The following is an 18,257-nucleotide window of genomic DNA, read 5'->3' as shown; positions in this document are numbered from 1 at the left end:
GTATTTTTATGGGACTCCCGAATGTGTGAATGAGTGGGTCTCTGATTCTAGTGACTTCTCATGGGCTCTTTTCTTTCTGTTGGTTTGCCTTGTACAACTTCAACAAGATGGTTTTTGTTTTATTTTATTGAATTTGGTTTGTTATCTCTTAGAAGCCTGTTCTGTTCTAACGAGAGTCCGAAAGGGAATGGATACAGATAGGAGAGGGGGTAGGGAGTAACAGTGAGGAGCAGAGGGAAAGGAAACTGTATTCAGGATATATTGTATGAGAAAAAAAAATCTATTTTTAATAAAAGGGGAAAAATAATTATGACTCACTACAGGCCCAGAAACATAGGCCAAATGATAATGGATGCAAATCTTTGAAACAAGGAGCCAAAATAAATCTTTCCTATTTGTAAATTATTTTCTTTATCCTAGTAAAGACAAGTCACATGTCAAAATGTGAAAACAGGGATTTAATCAAACAAATGCTTACATAGAAATTGTATATTATCACAATTCATAATGGCCCAAATGTATAAATAACCTAATCAACATAAGGTTGTGTATCTAAACTATGAGTTACTTTTGTGTCTACCTATCAAAAAAAGGGCCAACATAAGGGAGGAAAATTTACCTTTGCTCAATTTCAGCTCATTATGGCAGGAAGATGCAGCAGATTCTGACATCATAGCACGGATTGAAGAAACATAAATTGCAGCTAGAACCAGGGACAAGTTTAACTTTTTGAGGCTTGCTTCCAGTAACCTAATTATATTAGCCAGGCCTTATCCCCTGAGCCTTCAAGATAGTGTGAGAAGCAGGAAAACATGATCCTTAAAAAAGTGTGCTATGCAATAAACACCAGACACAAAAGTCACACATTATATGACTCCATTTATGTGAAATATTCAGAAAAGGACAATCTAGAGACAGATAGTAGAAATTACTATTTGAGGTAGGGGATGGAGTCAGGATTGGGGAGAGGAGGAATATTACTCTTAAATAGTATAGTGTACCTCTTTGGTGGTAATGGAAACATCTGGAGTTTAGACAGGAGTCCATGGTTGTACAATACTGTAAATATATTGTCTTAGTGTTCAATTGCTGAGAAGAGATGCCACAACCAAGGCAACTCTTTTAAAAGAAAGAATTTGATTGGGCTTGCTTACATTCTGAGGCTTATTTAGTCCATTATTGTTATGGTGGGAACCATGGAGGCATGTAGACAGACATGGTGCTGGAGAGGTAGCTGAGAGTTCTACATGAGGATCAGCAGGCAGTAGGAAGAGTGTCACTGGGCCTGGCTTCTGAAACCCCAAAGCCCACCACCAGTGACACACTTCCTTCAACAAAGTCACACCTACTCCAACAAGGCTATAGGTGGATGGGGGGTTGGGGTAGGTGGGAGCCAGAATAGCTAAGGTTAAAGAAGACATTTGGACAAGAGTGGTTAGTTTTATGAACTGAGCCAAGATATTGACACTAGCAACAGGAATGTTTTTTTCTAATTCTCCTAAGCAGCAAGACAAAGCTAAATAGAATTCCAGGAATTGCAGCCATTTGGCCATGGTGAAATATATTAGATGGGGCATCCCAATATTTAGTCCTCTGACTTTCAGGTTACTCATTTATCTCAGGCTTAGCAAAGCTAAATACAGCTAATATCTGGTTCTTTGCTGAAATAGGATGTGTTAAGTTGAGTTAGAAACTGGTGTAAAAGTCTTTTTAGATCTTAATTGTGTCTTATGGAGAATTAGCAAACCTCAAATACCCACCTAGTGCCAGCAATTATTTTTTCCCATTTCTCTAAATAGAGTTCATAAACCCTACCAAATAATTATTTTTCATCTTTACAGACCAAGGAGAGGAAAGCAAGTAACAAACTTCCTCATGCTCACTCATACATTAAGTTATGGAGCTCACAATTGAAGAGTACAGAAAAGTCCAAAGTCTACATCCTTCCCACTATAGGTACCTAACCACAGAAAAGAGGAATGAACATGAGGGGTCAATGTAAACTTCCTTCGGATTTGATAATTTACAACTAGACAAGGGCCAAGATCCAATCTATAAAATACAGTGACTTAAAAAGACCCATAAGAAAGATGTACATGATATTTGTTTTGAAACAAAATGGGAAGAATTCTTTTTTGTGAACACAAACCAGGAGAAAAGGTGATGGATTTTCAAACCACAAGAAATTACATGACCCACAATGTTGTTCAGGTTCACTTATTCTTTTCCTTTTTTTTCTGTTTGTTTTCTGTAGGTAAAGACAGGCCAGTCTCAAATTGAGTATTTGTAGTTGAAGATGACCGTATGTGATCCTGAGTGCTGAGATTTAGGTGAGCAACACCATTAATATAGGGAGCTGGGAACTGAACTCTGGAAAGGCTTCTAGTATGCAAGACAAGCTACCATCTGAGCTGCATTCTCAGCTTGATGGTTCTCTTATTTTGAGTTAACTAGACTCTATTTGTGTATATATGTTAACACTTAAATTAGATCTTCTAGTTATCTGTTTACTACTATTCAGTACAGAAACAAAGTATAAACTTAATAAACATACACATTTTATGTGATATTAAAAGTGTAGGACAAAATAACCCAATTATCATAGTGCCTTTGACTTTCATAGTACATTAGGTACATTAGTTCCGTTTCTTAAAAAAGCACCAAAAGACTGGTTTTGCTTTCTCTTTAAATGTAGCTCTTAATTTGTGTTCATTAACTTAATGGCCTCTTTACCTGACAATTAGCTCAATGTTTAATAGATATCCCTGCACTCCAAAGGATAAATAAGTAATAGCTAGATGACAGTGTAACACGAACTGCTAAATGGTCTTATTAAAAAAAATCTGGAGCCAGATATTGGGGTGAAAGCTGAAAGATCTCTTTTTCTTTTTTTCTTTTGAAACAGGGTACCATGTAGTCCAGCTGGCTTGAACTCTCTACATAGCTATGGTGGATCTGAACTCCTGATCTTCCTGCTTCTGTCTCTCAAATGCTGGATTACAAATGTGCTACCACACATGGCTTCAGATCAGTGTTTACACAGAAGCAGGGCTTGATGGCAACTCTTGTAATTCTAACACTTAGGAGGGTAAGGCAAAATGATTCCACAAATTTGAGGTCAGCCTAGGCTACACAGGAAGACCTTGGCTCAAAAAAGATGAAAGTGACCTAGGTTTGGGGACAGTGTAGGGGGATAGAAAGGAAAATAGGGAACAGATATGATCTTATTTCCTTATGTATTTTATGAAATTCTCAATAAGGGTAATTATTAAAAAAAATAACAGAATCAGGTGACTAGCAACGAAATAGGCTATAAAGAACAGCTTGTGAAAGAAAGGGCATTAACACTGGAGATGTAAAAATTCTATGAAGGTGCCTATGATGGTATACAAGTTTAGTGATGTATTATACTGCAAACGTGACATAACTGAGAGAGACATTATCACTTTTATGGTTGTACTTTCCCTTTAAAAGCTACCTAAAGGTTGCCAGGTAATAATGTCTAGTCATCTAAAAGAAAGTAGCCATATGCAAGAGAACCTATAACTAGGCAACAGCTGCCATACATGCCAGATGGCCCTTTCTGAAGTTATCTGATTTCACAAATGCCCAATGAGTCCCAAAGAATAACAATTACTCACCCATTTCAGAAAAATAACACATTATTTTTAAGACACTAAATTTAGTGTGGTTTCTCATCTAATTCAATAAACCAATTTTAAATTTCCTTATGTCTCAGTGCCTTCATTTTTAAATGAAAGGTTAGGAGAAATAAGCTCTAAAATCATATCTAGCTCATTGATATACTCTTCAAATTCCAAGAGGTTAGATGGAATTAAAAAGGTATCAGAATTAATCAAGGTTTTAGAGTGCTCAGGAGACTTCTTGTTCAACAGAATACACATATATTTTGTTTCAGCTTGCTTTTAAAACCACTAAACTGACTGTGAAGGGATAAAATTGACTTAATCATAAAGTCAAAAGAACACACAAAGAGCCAGTGCAACCACATTTCAACGTTTTATGAGACTGACTCCAGACAGTGATAAGAGACTCTGAAGGTCAAATGAAGCAGTGAGGCAAATAAGAAACACAGTATGCATTTAAACCATTCCAGAAAGGTTCAATAATTGGAATTACAATGTCATTTTTCAAAGTGAGGGTGTAGGGGAAGAATACAAAGAGTAAGTTTTCCAAAGTAGTTTGACATTGGTCTGGGTAAGCACATGCCTATATCCCTAGCACCTGGGAGCCTGAAAGAAAAGAGAGAATTTAGTTTTACTTTTAGGTCTGCCTCAGCAAAAACGAAGAGATTCTATCCCCAAAAATGTTTTGTTCACAGAGATCCCATGCTACCACGTGTTTTTACTATTTAGAAGAAATAAAACAAAAGATCACCCTCCAACCCCAGTTAGCAAGATACACAAGAATTTCTCTTTAAAGACAATGAACTGATCAATGGAAAAGCCATATCCATACTATTCATTTTTATATTAAGACAGCCTAAAACTATGCAGTGCATGCTGGCTTCAAACTAAGATTCCCTTGTCTGCTAGGATTACTATATGCCACTAGGTCGGCATCAAACTCCTACTTTTAAAAGCTTCTTGTCTCACATTAATGAAAGAAAATAAAGACCAATTCATCACATACTTCTATTCTGCATTTCCATACTTTACTAAAAAATAAAAGGAACAGCAATGTGAGAACCCTGTCTTTTGCATACAACTCAAGAAATCTTTGAGAGTATATATATAGTAAGTGTCTTTGTACGCTAATGAACAGACTGTTGCCTAGTAGTTTCTGGGTAGCTTTAGGACGTCAAACATTACTAAGATTAATGCACAATGAACATTTGGCACTTTTCTGCCTCACCTGCAGGGAGTCAGGACTTAAGTTAGTTACCCACTAACAGCCAGCGATTAAATCAATCATACTACTCAGTGAAGCTTCCAGAAACCCCACCCACTCCAAAAACTGCTTGAGGGAACACAGGTTCCTGGAGTGTGGTCCATCAAGACAGGCTTGTCCTATGCATCTATATCCTTTGTAATTTCCTTTATATCCTAATTGTTTCTCCAAGTTCCACGAGTAACTCTAGCAAATTAGTTGGCCCAATGAAGAGAATGTAGAAATATTTTAGTGTTGGTGGGAAGGACTAGGAAAAAAACCCAGGGACCTGAGACTGGCATTGGAAGTGGTGAACAAATCTGTGGGCACAACCTGTGAGATGGGATGCTATCCCCAGGTAGGCAGTACTGGAACTGGGTATCAAAATGAATTCAACTAGAGCAGCGGTTCTCAACCTGTGAGTCTCCTTCATAATAGTAGCAAAAATCACAGTTACGAAGTAACAATGAAAATAATTTTATCGTTGGGAGTCACCACATGTGGAACTGTATTAAAGGGTTGAAACATTAGGAAGGTTGAGAACCACTAAACTAGAGGAAAGCCAGATATTATCTTATACAGAAAAGACCGGCCGCTTGGCATGCAAAAAGAACAAATCTCTACACAAACAGGTGTTATGTGACCTTTGAGAATTTAAGATAAACAGTTTGTTAGTCCTACATTGTCAGAACCAGAAATTTGAGGAAAATTAAGAAGAAAACTAAACAATTTACAAAAAAAAACCCCAAACAACAACAAAATAACCCCCCTCCCCAACAAAACAAAAACCTCTATTCACACAATTCTAGAGACAGGCAAGTCTATATAAAGACGCCAGTCCTAGCCGGGCGGTGGTGGCGCAGGCCTTTAATCCCAGCACTCGGGAGGCAGAGCCAGGCGGATCTCTGTGAGTTCGAGGCCAGCCTGGTCTCCAAAGCGAGTACCAGGAAAGGCGCAAAGCTACACAGAGAAACCCTGTCTCGAAAAACCAAAAAAAAAAAAAATAAAAAAAAAAATAAAGACGCCAGTCCTGCATCATGTACAGGGGGATCACAAGGCAAAATTAAAAGAGGGAAACAACTGAGAGCTTAAAAAGGCATAGGTATTTTAAAAGTCAATCCAATAATGAGGCTTTTTTTTTCATTTGTGTGTGTGCATACTTTGGGGATTGAGACACTTGCTGACTTCAAACTCATAAATGTCCTGTCACAGCTTCCCAAGTCCTGAGATTACAGACCTTTACCAAAACATCCAGCTAAGAACAGAAGTTTCATGGTTAGTTAATTCTTAGTATTAATATGCTTGTGCTGTAGTATCTAGCTGTTGGCCTGAACACTGATCTAGATCAGTTGAAAGACTTTAAGACTTACGTTTTCGGAAAAAATTCAAAATTCAATCTCAAGACTGTATCAGAAACCCCAAATTTCCAGCCTAGAATTTAGATTAAAACAAAAGAAAACAAAACAAAAAACCAACAACTAACTCAATTTCTTGTTGGCTGATGCTCAGCTTCTCAAAATTCATTTTTAACTGACAAGTAATTATATTTAGTGGTACAGTAAATGATTCTAATTTAGCCTTGTCTCAGCACATACTTCAACTGTATACTTAGCATTATAATAACCAGGCAAGGCTCATTTAACCATCAATCTTGATTTTTCTGTGTTTGTTTTTAAGAGACAGGGTTTCTCTGTGACCCTGGCTGTCCTGGAACTCATTACGTAGACAAAACTGGCCTCAAACTTGGAGATCCACCTGTCTCTGACTCACAAGTGCTGGGATTAAAGGAGTGCACCTTTACTGCCTAGCCAATTTCCAATTTTTAATACCACATCCAAAATGCCTTAAGAGTGTAGCCATGAATAAAACCTCCAGAGATGTCTCTGAAGGCCTGCAGTCCCCATGAACTTCCAGGTCACCCCTGCCCCCAGCCCTGAACAGCTCCTGTTGTTGTTGTCTCTCCTATCTTCCTTACTATGCTACCCTTGTGTGGGGCCTGTGCCTATGCCACTACTCTCCAGGGTCTGTGAGTACTAAAAACTCCCCCAAAGTGTGCTTTTATGTAGTAAGACATAGGAAAAAGCAAATGCACTCTGCAAGAAACACATGCAGGTGGATCCTTGGTTGCTGCTCTTTTGTTCCAGCCTTTGGTGATCGCCAGCTAAGCTGGAGAAATCTGGAAGTTACAGTCAGAGCATGCACAAAATGTTTGGTGTTTATATTATAAAGCTTCAATTAAGCTAATTAACATAATTGCCAGTTAAGTAATTTACCATTTTTGTATGAGCACTAAAAATGACTTTAACAATCTTGAAATGTCTATTACATTATTACTTACTGTGCTAAAGTGCAATACAATAAAGCACTGAAATGTACTCCTGGAGTCTAAGCAAAACTTGTGCCCTATCATCAACAGACCTCCTTCCCCCAACCTCTTAGCCTTTAGTAACCACTCTGCTACTTGTATAACAATTTACAACTCACATAACATTAAAGTAATACAGCATCATTTGTTTCTCTATCTGGCTAATTTCATGTAATGTTCTCTACTTCCATCTGTAAATGACAGTTTCTTTTTTGCTAAAGGATATTAAGTTATGTAATATACATTTACTTTTTGTTGTTCTTGTTTGCTGGAGAGAAGGCTTTACTTTGGAGCTCAGGCTGGCCTGGAATTTGTTGCAATCCTTCTAAGCCATCTGAGGGCTGGGATTTACAAGTATGAGCCATATGCCCATCTATAAACACTAAACAATAAAAACCCCACAGTTATAAATACTGATAAACTCATAATGAAATTATCAACTCAAACGTATAACTAGTATCAAAAGGAATTGTTAAGTGTTAGTGATAACTAGAAAAAGAACACCACACTATTGATGGATATAAATTAGCAAGCTAATCTGAAAAAATGGTAAGGAGGTTCCTCAAAAAACTAAAAACAAAAAACAGTTCAACCAAGAAAAAATAAATTGTTGCACTCTAATTCACCAAATTTGGGGGAATGAACTTTTGTCAAGTTGTCTTTCTGATTCTTAGAACAGAAAGCTAATATTGCAAATACCAGTTAGAAGTACTATATTCAAGACATACTATTTTTGTCTAGCAAGGTTACTGTTACTACTTGAAACCAAAAGATAACACAATGAAGAAAACAAGGCTTAGAAAGTGTTATAGAAAAAAAAAAAGAAAGTGTAACAGAAGCAAAGTTATAAACAGAATCAACAAATAAACAGCTAGGGATAAGCTGAGAGTTTATGATTAATGAAGCCAGCAGGTGAGCTGAAGACAAGAGTTTCCTCTTTCAAACTGCACTAACGTTAGACTAATGAAGACATGAAGGAGATGGGAGTTTGAAAATATTCAGATCCAGAATCAAGTTTTCATCTTTCCCCAGCTGCACAGCTACCCATCATGCTAGTACTTCCAGATTAAAATACTCAAGCAAAAATCATTTCCAGAGTAGTTCAAAAATTTTCCTCAAGAAAAATCTATTTTCTGCTCTGATGAAAGCAATTGCCTTTAAAAATTTATTTTAATAAGTCCTCTAGTACTCATTACCTATCAATACTTCCCCATATAGTAAGAGCTCCAAAGTGATTTCTGAATAAGGAACACAGACCTTCCACATCTGGCAGATATAACACTTTCCAACAAGAACCTTGCTAGACAAAAACAATCATGTCTTCTTCCTGTATTTGAGATATTAGCTTTACAGTCCAAGAATTAGAAAAAGAAATTCGAGGACAAAGAAATCACCAATTCAAGTTACTAATCACACTGCCATTCTTTCAAATTGCATAAAAATCCAATTTTTAAATGTGACTTAAACATCTGCAAAGCGTACTTTATAAAGAACAGAAAACTTTTCACCAAAGAAGTTACAGATATATAAAATGTCATTTATATATATTTACAGGAACATACATCACACACACACACACACACACACACACACACACACAATGCGCGCGCATGCTACTAGTAAGCTAAAGCAGGAAGATTCTGAGTTATCTTGGGCAACACATTGGGGTTGTGTCTCCACCAAAATTAAAGATAAAATAGCAATGCATAATTGAACCTTAAAAGCTTACTAGTTAATTCTACAATTAAGTTAACTCCAGGAATTGAAAACTGTCCATGTTAGATGAGACCAAGAGTACAAACAAGAAATGAAATACAATTAAGGAGTGTTATTTGGCCCAGTTTAGAATTTAATTTCAAAGATCACAACTAAGGACTAGAAAAAGGAGAATAAAATTGGCCTAACATGATGGAGGTATTTTAAATAACTCAATTTGCAAAGCCAGAATGAAGTCTCATATTTAAAAGTGAACACAAGCTTCCTTTTATAATCCAGATAAGCAGAAAACTACACTCAACATCAACATGTTATTTTATTTGATAAACTGTAAATAGAAATGACTTATTCACCAAGGTAAAATCTTAGCAAACTTTTCACATTCTTCAAACTATGAGTCCACCAGCTATCAAGATTTGCCTACACTTTACTACTGTTACACATAATTTTTGTTACTTCTTAAAAAATGGCTAGCTTTAAAAATTGGAGTGGCTTTTATATTATAACCCATTATTGAGTTTCTAAATTCAAAGACACTGTATTTTTCAAATCTGCTTTCTGTGTCATCGAAATAGATTCTAACTCTTCCAGTAGGCCTACTGCAAAAAGTCACCTTTGAATGGAAAGCACTGAATAATCAGGCTGAAGTGTAGTGCCTTTTCTATTAGACTACAAGACAGAGCTTCCTATATGTGAAGAGGAAGAAGGAACCTTACCTTTATCAGCTGCTATTTTTTCTATGCACCTAAAAGAAATTAAGAGTCAGATGTTAAATGAGTACTTTTTGTGCATTTCCTTAAAACACAAAAGTATTTATTTTAGATTCATCTCTACAATAATACAGAAAGCATCTACAAGATGTTCAAAGCAAAATCTAATTTTCAGCAGTGGTAGAAATACCCTACCTATAATATACTATAGCAACTGTAAACAAGTTTTTAAAATATTGATTAATGTAAAGAGTGGCTACCATAGTCAACAGCACAGAAACAGTAGCTTTTAATCACAAAAAACCCCAAAGAAAATGTTGCTAATTTTATTAAAAATGGTTATGCAAGAAAATGAATGTCCTTTATTTTATATACATACAGTAAATAAGACTGAAATGACAACATCTAAGATGTGCTCTAAAACACCTCTGTCTAAAAAAGGAGGTAGGGAAGCAGGTGTAGCAAGGATGGTAAAAGATGTCAGTAACTCATCTCACTGATAAATATGGATGTTTTGTTACATTTCTTCCTCTACTTTGTATTTATCGAACAACCTTATTAACAAAATTTAATGAACTTTAAGAGTCCCTAAAATTGATCACTAAATCCAATAAAAATTTCTAGAAAGGCAATATATGCACAACTCAGATAAATACTACTTATACTTTATAAATTAAATGCAAGTAAAAGGGTCAAATAGTTATAAGCCTACTGACTTAAATTACAAAGTGATCCCTATGATTTTAATTTGGGATAGCAAATGTAACTGGAAAGACAGTATTGTGAATTTCATATCCCTTCTCCAAACTCAGAAGTAAATTGGCTTCCTATTTATTATAAAGGTACCACATAGTATCTAGCAGCATAAAGATTGCAAATAAACTCAATGTAATTAAAAGATGTTTTGTGAAAGAACAGCTGTCACTGTGCCTAATTTTTAAAAGCTTAGTACTACTAGCTCTGCCACAACCTTCACAATTAACAATTGTGAACCACCTTTACTTTAGTAAATGGAGCACTAAAAACATACCTATTGGCTGTCTGAGATGTTTTTGAAATAGTTCAATGCTGCTTCTACCACCATCCTTATTGCCCCTAGGATCCTAACACTCAAGATTCCAATGCTGTGGAACTGAAGCTTTCTAGAAACAAAAAGCTTGTGTTTGTCTATTCAGAATATTCACCTCACCCATCCTTCTTACTATCCACAACCCTTCAAGCGAACACAGCAAAAATGCAGGTTTATTACTATTTTACTTTTGACAAAAAAACTCCACAAAGAACTCTGAACTCCATATACTAGAGAGTAAAACAACACTCTTCTTCATGTGTCACTCATCTTAACCTAAAGATGACTTCCAAAAACATTCAAGGCTTAGTTTAAGAAGGTTATGCAAGAGCTATATTTTAAGTTTCAAGACTTATTTGTTAAAGAGTTTTAAAATCTGGAATATACAGATATCCAATTTTATACTATAGAATAAACGTATTTTGCCTCCTACCCTTGTCTGAATTTGATTTCACTGTTTGCACATGGATACTTTATTAAAAGCAGAAAAGCCAGGCAGGGTGGTGCACGCCTTTAATCAAAGCACTTGGGAGGCAGAAGACAACAGACATATCTGTCAGTTGGAGACACAGTATGGTGTACATACATACAAAGTTTCAGGTAAAGGCTACATAGTGAGACCCTGTCTTCAAAGAAAGAAAGAAATAACCAGAAAACCCTAAAAGCAACCAAACACACCAAAAAAGAAAAACAAAGCAAAACACCTAAGAAACAATAAGCCAAAGAAAAAAATTATATCCTTAACTTTCAAATTATACCACATGCTTCTTGAAGTACACCCACATTTGAAATGAGAATCTTAAAATACAGAAAACAATGAGCTTACTTCTTGAATAACATGAACACAAATTTGTACAAATTGAATCTAAATTCCTAACTACAAGCTATTTAGGTTGTGTATAATGAGTCTTAGCATTTAACTTTATGCCTTCCTCCTGAATACAGTCACTGAAATTTACTTTCTTGTATTCATATTTTGTATTATTTTAATTCTCAAAAACTTCAATGTGAATTAAGTTGTTATACAGTCACGCTTACGAAAGTATAACCTGTTATTCAGCTGTAAAGCTCCTGTCACAAACTCAAAATATCCACAACAGAGGAAATAGCTCTCAAGAAGATGGTGACTTGCTCAAGGTCACTTAGCCAGAGAGCAGTAAAAGCTGAGACATCAAATTTTTCAGCCTGAATATCAAATTGAAGCTTTTTCCACTATATAATTTAGTAACACAGGTTTCAGTTGATCCAAATCTATGTTTTCAATATTTTAAACAACTTTGTACATACTGCTATTTCTTTAATTGAGAGAAACAAATATAGGTTAATAGCTAATTGCGTAGGATTTTGTAGGTAAAAAAGCAGGGATAGGGAAAATGGATGAAAAAGTAACTAGAGAGGGAAAGATCTGAAAAGAACAAATAATTAGTATAGAAATTAAGTTTCTCATCTCCTTTTTAAATGTCATTTTATTTGGAAGAGAATAATCAAGGTCAGAGTTCAGGACACTGACACTCAAAACTGCATGTCTTAAAGGATCATATAGAAAAGTGAGTTTAAAAACTTGTCACATCTGTAAACCTTGTACACAAGTTTAATGAGTGCTAATCAACATTCCCTTTCTCAGCACGGTCCTTAAATACAAGGCCAGGCCTAAGTTAACATTCTATTGTCTCAAGGATTAACAGTACTAGTCCCAGTTACTTTTCAGGTAACTTTTCAAGATTCCTCTGGTTTGTAGGCCACTGAATAAGTAAAATGTGCAATAAAAATGAAAATTCATTTTAAGAATGATAAAATTTGATCTTAAATATATGACCAAGGGATAAGTCTGAAGGCCAAAGAAGGTAAAGATCACTGTAACTATTTATAGTACTAGATGAGAAGGAACATTAAGATTGCTTCTTCCCCTCCATAACAAATATTGTGATCAAAAAACAGGCAAGCAAGCAATCATATTCATCCAAGATCAACTGTTTCCACAATTATATTGTGGGATTCAAAATGTCCATCAGTAGTACTTCCTATCATGTGGGGAAAAGTAAAATACTATTATTCTATATATAATTTTACTTAATTCAGATGTACTTAACTCTCAAGTGGCAGGTAAGAAATTTTAAAATACTTGTTTATGTAAGGTAATACAAAACCATGCAACTTAAAAAAATTGACACAAAAAGATCACTACAAAGTATTCCTGTCGCTGCTATGCCACCACTACTCAAAATAGCAAGTTGAATTTAGTATTTTACTGTGTGAGACAGTCTGAAATGGTTCCACAACGTATTTAATACGCACAAACTCAAGTCAAAGAGGTAAGCCCCGCCCCCAACTGTGCACAGATGAAGAAACCGAGGTACACATAGGTTAAAGAATTTGCCTACGGAATTTATGCTCAATTAAGATTAATGATATACATATTTTCAAGTTTGTGAGTTAAATATTTATGAGTTTAAGATTTCTGAAGCATGTACATACAGCAGTGACAACTCTCAATTCAGCTTAAGAATTTGTAATCACTAATTTTGAAACAAGCTTGTTTTTAAGCTTTAAAAATGTCCTAGGTCAGCCGGGCGGTGGTGGCGCACGCCTTTAATCCCAGCACTCGGGAGGCAGAGGCAGGCGGATCTTTGTCAGTTCGAGGCCAGCCTGGTCTACAGAGCGAGATCCAGGAAAGGCGCAAAGGTACACAGAGAAACCCTGTCTTCGGGGGAAAAAAAAAATGTCCTAGGTCTAAGGTAAGAAAGTCTTTGTACTGCTACTGGAAAGTTGCAGGTTATCTGAAACTGAAATCCCTGCCCTTCGATTTTCTCTGCCCCCTTTCCCACTTGTAAATCAAATGACATAAAATTCTCAACAATGAATAAGCTAATTTGATTAAAACGTGTAACTTTCTAAGCTCATGTACTTAATTATTCTGAGGTATTACTTTAATAAGCAATTTAAAATATTTACGCTCCTGGCTATCTGTTAAGGGCCTCTATTAGTTCAAAGTAGCAATTCAGATCAATCTAATTTTAAGAATGAAGTATCTACGTCAAAATATACGCATGAAGAAAAAGTACATATACTGCTTGGTAAAAGAACTACACATCTAGTTTGGTTATATAAAACAAATTGCCACAGCCACGTTTTCATCCTGACGGTAAAAATGAACCTGACGATTTAGGAGGGCGAGAAAGGCTACTTTTAAGTGGCTCGCAAGCTACTTAATAGGGTCGGGCAAAAACATTCTTCAAGGCTAGTACCGCGCTGCTGATTTCCTCACGGGAATGTGATGTAAAACTGGATGCGATAGGCTGACAAAGGGGGCGCAGAAGCCAGAGGACTGAGCAGGCGGGAAGCAGAGGGTATGCAGCCTGCACAGGGTGACTTCGGGCGTGGGCTGGCGGCCACAGGCTGCGGAGCAGCAGGAGCCCGGCCGCTAGCGGCGTGACATCTGGCGTGCCGAACCGGCAGGGGGCAGAGCGAGCGGGGTGTCACGTGGAGCGGGTGCTACGGGAGCCGGGAAGGTAGTGCGGATCAGAGGGGGGTCTTCCCCAAAGCCTCAAAGACTGTGGTACTCACTGGAGTCGCGGACTCTTCTTGCCCTGAGCAGGAGACGGGGGCTTCGCGGCCGCGAGCTGCTGCCCGGGGGCGTCGGGAGGCCTGTGGCTGGGGCTGCTCCTCCGCCGGCGGGGATACTCGGCCTTCCTCCGGCGGGACACAGCGGCGGCGGCGGCGGCCGCAGCGGCCCGGCCGCGGTCCCGACCTCCCCTCAGCACGCGGCTGCTCGCGGTGCCTGCAGGCGCAGCCGCCGCTGCCGCCGCCGCCGCCGCCGCGCCGGGCCGGGGCTCGTCCGAAGCCGCGTCGGCCGCCGCTGCCTGGCCCCCTTCCTGGTCCTGCTGCTCCGGGGATCGCGGCTCCTCCGTCTCCCCCGGCATCGGGGCTCGTCCGTCCCCCACCCCTGCGTCCCAGGCGGCGGAGGCGGCGGCGCCCGCGGCGCAGCTCCCCCCGCCCCCTAGGCTCCCGGAGAGTCCGGCTCCCTCACTCCGGAGCACCGCTCTCCCCCCCCCCCGCCCCTCCGCCCGCTCCGAGGGCGCCCCCCCCCCGCCCCCTGCCACTCAAGCCCGCGACCGCCGGCGGCGCGCACGCGCGCACCCGCACAGACTAGCAGTGGACCAATCGGGAAGGAGGATCGGCCTCCCTGCCCCGCCCCTCGCGGGCTCACACGCAGTAGCGTATTCGGTGCCCTCCCCCACCCCTTCTTTCAGCCAATCAGGAAACGGCTCCGAGGGAGAGCGCGAGGTTTCCTTCCCCGCGCACCCGTTCTCACCGTTAAACGGCTGCGTCTCGCGACAATCCCAAAGTGACCTTTTTTTCCCCCCTCAGGAGTTCAGCTCAAGCTAGGGGCGGTGGGAGGGGCAGGGCTGGCGAGGGCGGTGGAGAGGACAAAACGCACCTTTACCAGCTTCGCGCGCATCTCCCCCCCCCCCAGCCGGCTGCGCGCGCACCTGCCTCCCTGAGGCGCCACTGTTCCCTCAAGGGCTCTTACTAGCCTAACAAGGAGCCTGGACGTTATCCCGCCTCCACCCGGACCCCCACCTTCCTGCTCTGGCCTTTCTGTCCCCAGCGCCGCCAGCTCTTGAGGGGAGAAGGGGTAAATTATTTGAGTTGCCGCTTCTCCTTTAAGAAAAAAAAAGGCCCCGTCCGTTGCCGGATGAAAGTCTCCGAAAAAATGGCGGCGATAGGATAGAGGCGGGGTTAAGGGAATAGCGCGGGATAGTCTTGAGGCGCATGCGCAGGGCTAATTTAGCCCACGGCATTCTGGGAAACGAAGTCTTACTTAGTCTGTGCTTCCTGGGAAAAGATGGGAAACTAGAGGCCGAGAGAAGTCTGGGAGTTTTTGATTGATTCACCACGGGAAATGTAGTTTTCTATCCACATTCCGAGTTTACGGCCCAGAGAGGCACTGCTTCCGGGTTAGGTCGCGACGCCTGCGTACAACTGGCACAGATACTGAGCCAATTACTGGTGCCTGAGACTAAACTGCTTCTTTTTACTGTTAAGCTTGGCGTTTGTGTAAGTTCTCCGAAGTGCCCTCGTCACAGTCCCTAGTTTGGTTTGGTCACTTGACGTCTCCTCTGCGACCTGCTGTCATTCCTCCATCTTGTGTTGACCCCCTCACCCGTGAGGCCCTGGAGGTCAGGGACTCGTTATGCTTCTGCCATTTCAATTTTAATAAACTACGTAGGGACGAATTGTAAAGTTGTTTCCTGGTAGGAATTGGGCATTGAGCTGGCTTTGGTTGTGGTCCTTGAGCTGGAGCTGGAGAGAGGGTTAGCGTGACTCCCAGTGATTTATGTGGGGAAGCTAGCGGTCGCTCATGCTCTCCGCCCCAGTGCTGCATGCCTTTGCGGTCTGTAGATGTTTCTGCAGCACAGGAAGCACAGTCAGAATAGCAGCTTTTGACTAAGCGTATGCAACTAAGTAGTTTCCTGATGGGTAAAGGGGGGTGGGGGGTTTCCATTTGTTTAAGCCACAGCTGGTGATTCTGCGGCCTCTTGTGTTCCTTTCCCTCTTGTACATTGTAGGTATTTCTTTCTTTCTTTCCCTATTATACATTGTTTGCAGTCCTTAGTTTCCTTTTTATACATTGTAATCAGGGAACAACTTGCAAGGAGATTCTTTATCCCTTGAAGATGGAAACATCTCCAGTTAAGGTCTACACAAGAGGATGGAGATACAAGGTTTGGGGATCTAATTCTGAATTTTACTGTAAACATGCAGTGAAATTTATTTTTCTTTCCAGCATTTGGCTCACTTGCCCCACAGATAAGGCAAATGATTTTTAATCTGTATTGAATCTTTGGTTCTTTCAAAGGACTAGTGTTTTCAGTTGTAAAAACCGACAGTGTCCCTAGGAACGAATTTTCAAGTTGTATTTACAATGAGCACGTTTGGAACAGCACTGACATCCAATGGCTGCTTAAAGTAATACAAAAGCGAGCCCCTTAAAAAGAGATCTTAGTAAAATGAATGACTTATTCCTTTTAAGAAACAATCACTGTACTATAGGAAAAAGATAACATACTGAAGTAAAACTGGATTATATAGTAAGTTAGTAAGGCTATCTCTTTATTCTGTTCTTTTAGCCAGTTACTATTCCTTGGGCCTGTTTCTCTACTGGTAAACACCGGGACAAAACCCACTTCACAGGGCCATAATTACAGTTCTAACATACTGACTTCTCAAGGTGGGTCTGTTATAAATGCTTTCTTCCTTTTGAGATGAACTAAGGCTCAGTGATAAGATAAAAAATTGACCTTGCTTATTGTTTGAAGAAATTGTTACAAGGCAATGTGAACTGAGTCGGGATTGTGAGTAATTCAGATTTTAGTACCTAGTATCTTAAATTTGCTGGATTGACTCTTCCTTAGCCTGTAGATGTTTGCATTTTGGATAACTGTATAAACCAGTACTAGAGAATTCAAAAGTGAACCTACTTCTATTCAACTTTAAAGAATTTATAATCTGGGTCGGTAGATTGCTCAGCAGATAAAGGCACTTTGCTGACAAGTCTGATGAGCATCATCTATGGGCCCCAGGTGGTAGAAGGAGAGACTTGACTCCCACAACTCACGAGTGTCCACACACACACACACACACACACACACACACACACACAAATGTAATTTTAAAAACTTTTTTTTTTAAATTACAGTTTGTCAGGGAAATCGGGTCAGCATGACTGCTGAGTAAGAAAATAGAGATAGTGAAATGAAATTAGTGCTGTTTAATCAAAAATTTTAAGGAAGGAGCCTATGCTTCCATGGTCCTCTAATTTTACAGTGGAAAAAAAAAGGAAGCCAGAAGTGGGCAGCGGGATACTTAAACTTGGAAAAATTAAACCCTTGTATGTGGTGGGTGTTTAAATTTTGGAGAAAATCAACGTTCAGTCTTTATAACCACCCTGCCCAATGTAGCATCAAAATCTCGATCTTGCACGTCTGCCATTCTCTGTCAGCACTATTTAAAACAAAACTGAGCTACTAGAAAAGAAAATAAAAAATTCAACAAATCAAAAGTGAGGAAGTGCTAAGCAAATACAGGAACTGAAAAAGGTCATAGAGGCTGCTTTGCACTGTCTCATTCAGTTCCGTTGTGGTCCCCTTCTTCACCACATGCCAAAACAGTTCTTCACAATCTTCAGGACTAGAGCATCGTGGGTGTAAGACCATGGAAGAGCTGGGTGAGTGAGGGGCTTTTGTAGACGCTCTGAGGAAGTGTGGACTTGGTTACCATCCATCCCCATGTGTGATGAGGTGTCTTCTAGCCAAACTGAGGATAGTGCTGAGAGATTCTGTTTTCGCTTTTGTCCTCAGTTCAAACAAGAGTGAGGCAGGAGGAACTATGATTGTTGGGGGAACTATAGGGTCTGTTTGCAGAGGCACAGTAGGCAGATAGTTGAGAGCTAATCACGGAACAGACACCCAGAGAAGCACTTTTAGAAGAAAATGTAATTGAATGT

The 18,257-nt window shown here is 39.5% G+C and overlaps 2 protein-coding genes and 1 long non-coding RNA gene across 8 annotated transcripts in view; 1 reads left to right on the top strand and 2 right to left on the bottom strand.

The window, feature by feature from the left end:
• The window catches only part of Zfp91 (ZFP91 zinc finger protein, atypical E3 ubiquitin ligase), a 36,123-nt gene extending 21,357 nt beyond the window's left edge, over nt 1–14,766 (bottom strand). Inside the window, exons 1-2 of one of the 2 annotated variants that reach the window (XM_052761005.1) lie at nt 14,315–14,766; nt 9,688–9,716 (exon numbers count right to left, since the gene is read on the bottom strand). In XM_052761005.1, the coding sequence (XP_052616965.1) occupies nt 9,688–9,716; nt 14,315–14,670 (385 nt within the window). In that variant the 5' untranslated portion in view covers nt 14,671–14,766. The remainder of the gene's footprint in view (nt 1–9,687; nt 9,717–14,314) is intronic. The other variant, XM_052761004.1, reaches the window with a different exon arrangement.
• Nucleotides 3,909–9,681, bottom strand: LOC128124570 (uncharacterized). The gene is made up of 2 exons (XR_008222902.1): nt 7,505–9,681; nt 3,909–4,253 (listed from the first exon to the last, which is right to left on the bottom strand). It is a non-coding gene; the product is annotated as an uncharacterized LOC128124570 (long non-coding RNA).
• Nucleotides 14,767–15,685: 919 nt separating the features above from the next.
• Lpxn (leupaxin) overlaps nt 15,686–18,257 on the top strand; it is a 33,042-nt gene continuing 30,470 nt past the window's right edge. Inside the window, exons 1-2 of one of the 5 annotated variants that reach the window (XM_052712427.1) lie at nt 15,722–15,808; nt 16,882–16,982. Coding sequence is in view for 2 of the 5 variants with exons in the window: in XM_052712423.1 (XP_052568383.1) it covers nt 17,966–17,978 (13 nt within the window). In the remaining 3 variants the exon portion in view is untranslated. The other 4 variants (XM_052712426.1, XM_052712428.1, XM_052712423.1 and 1 more) reach the window with 4 other exon arrangements.

Source organism: Peromyscus californicus, unplaced genomic scaffold (assembly GCF_007827085.1).
Source record: "Peromyscus californicus insignis strain IS unplaced genomic scaffold, ASM782708v3 Scaffold_4__1_contigs__length_199733344, whole genome shotgun sequence".
Classification (NCBI taxonomy): Eukaryota; Metazoa; Chordata; class Mammalia; order Rodentia; family Cricetidae; genus Peromyscus; species Peromyscus californicus.
This window is presented reverse-complemented; position numbering and strand designations above follow the sequence as displayed.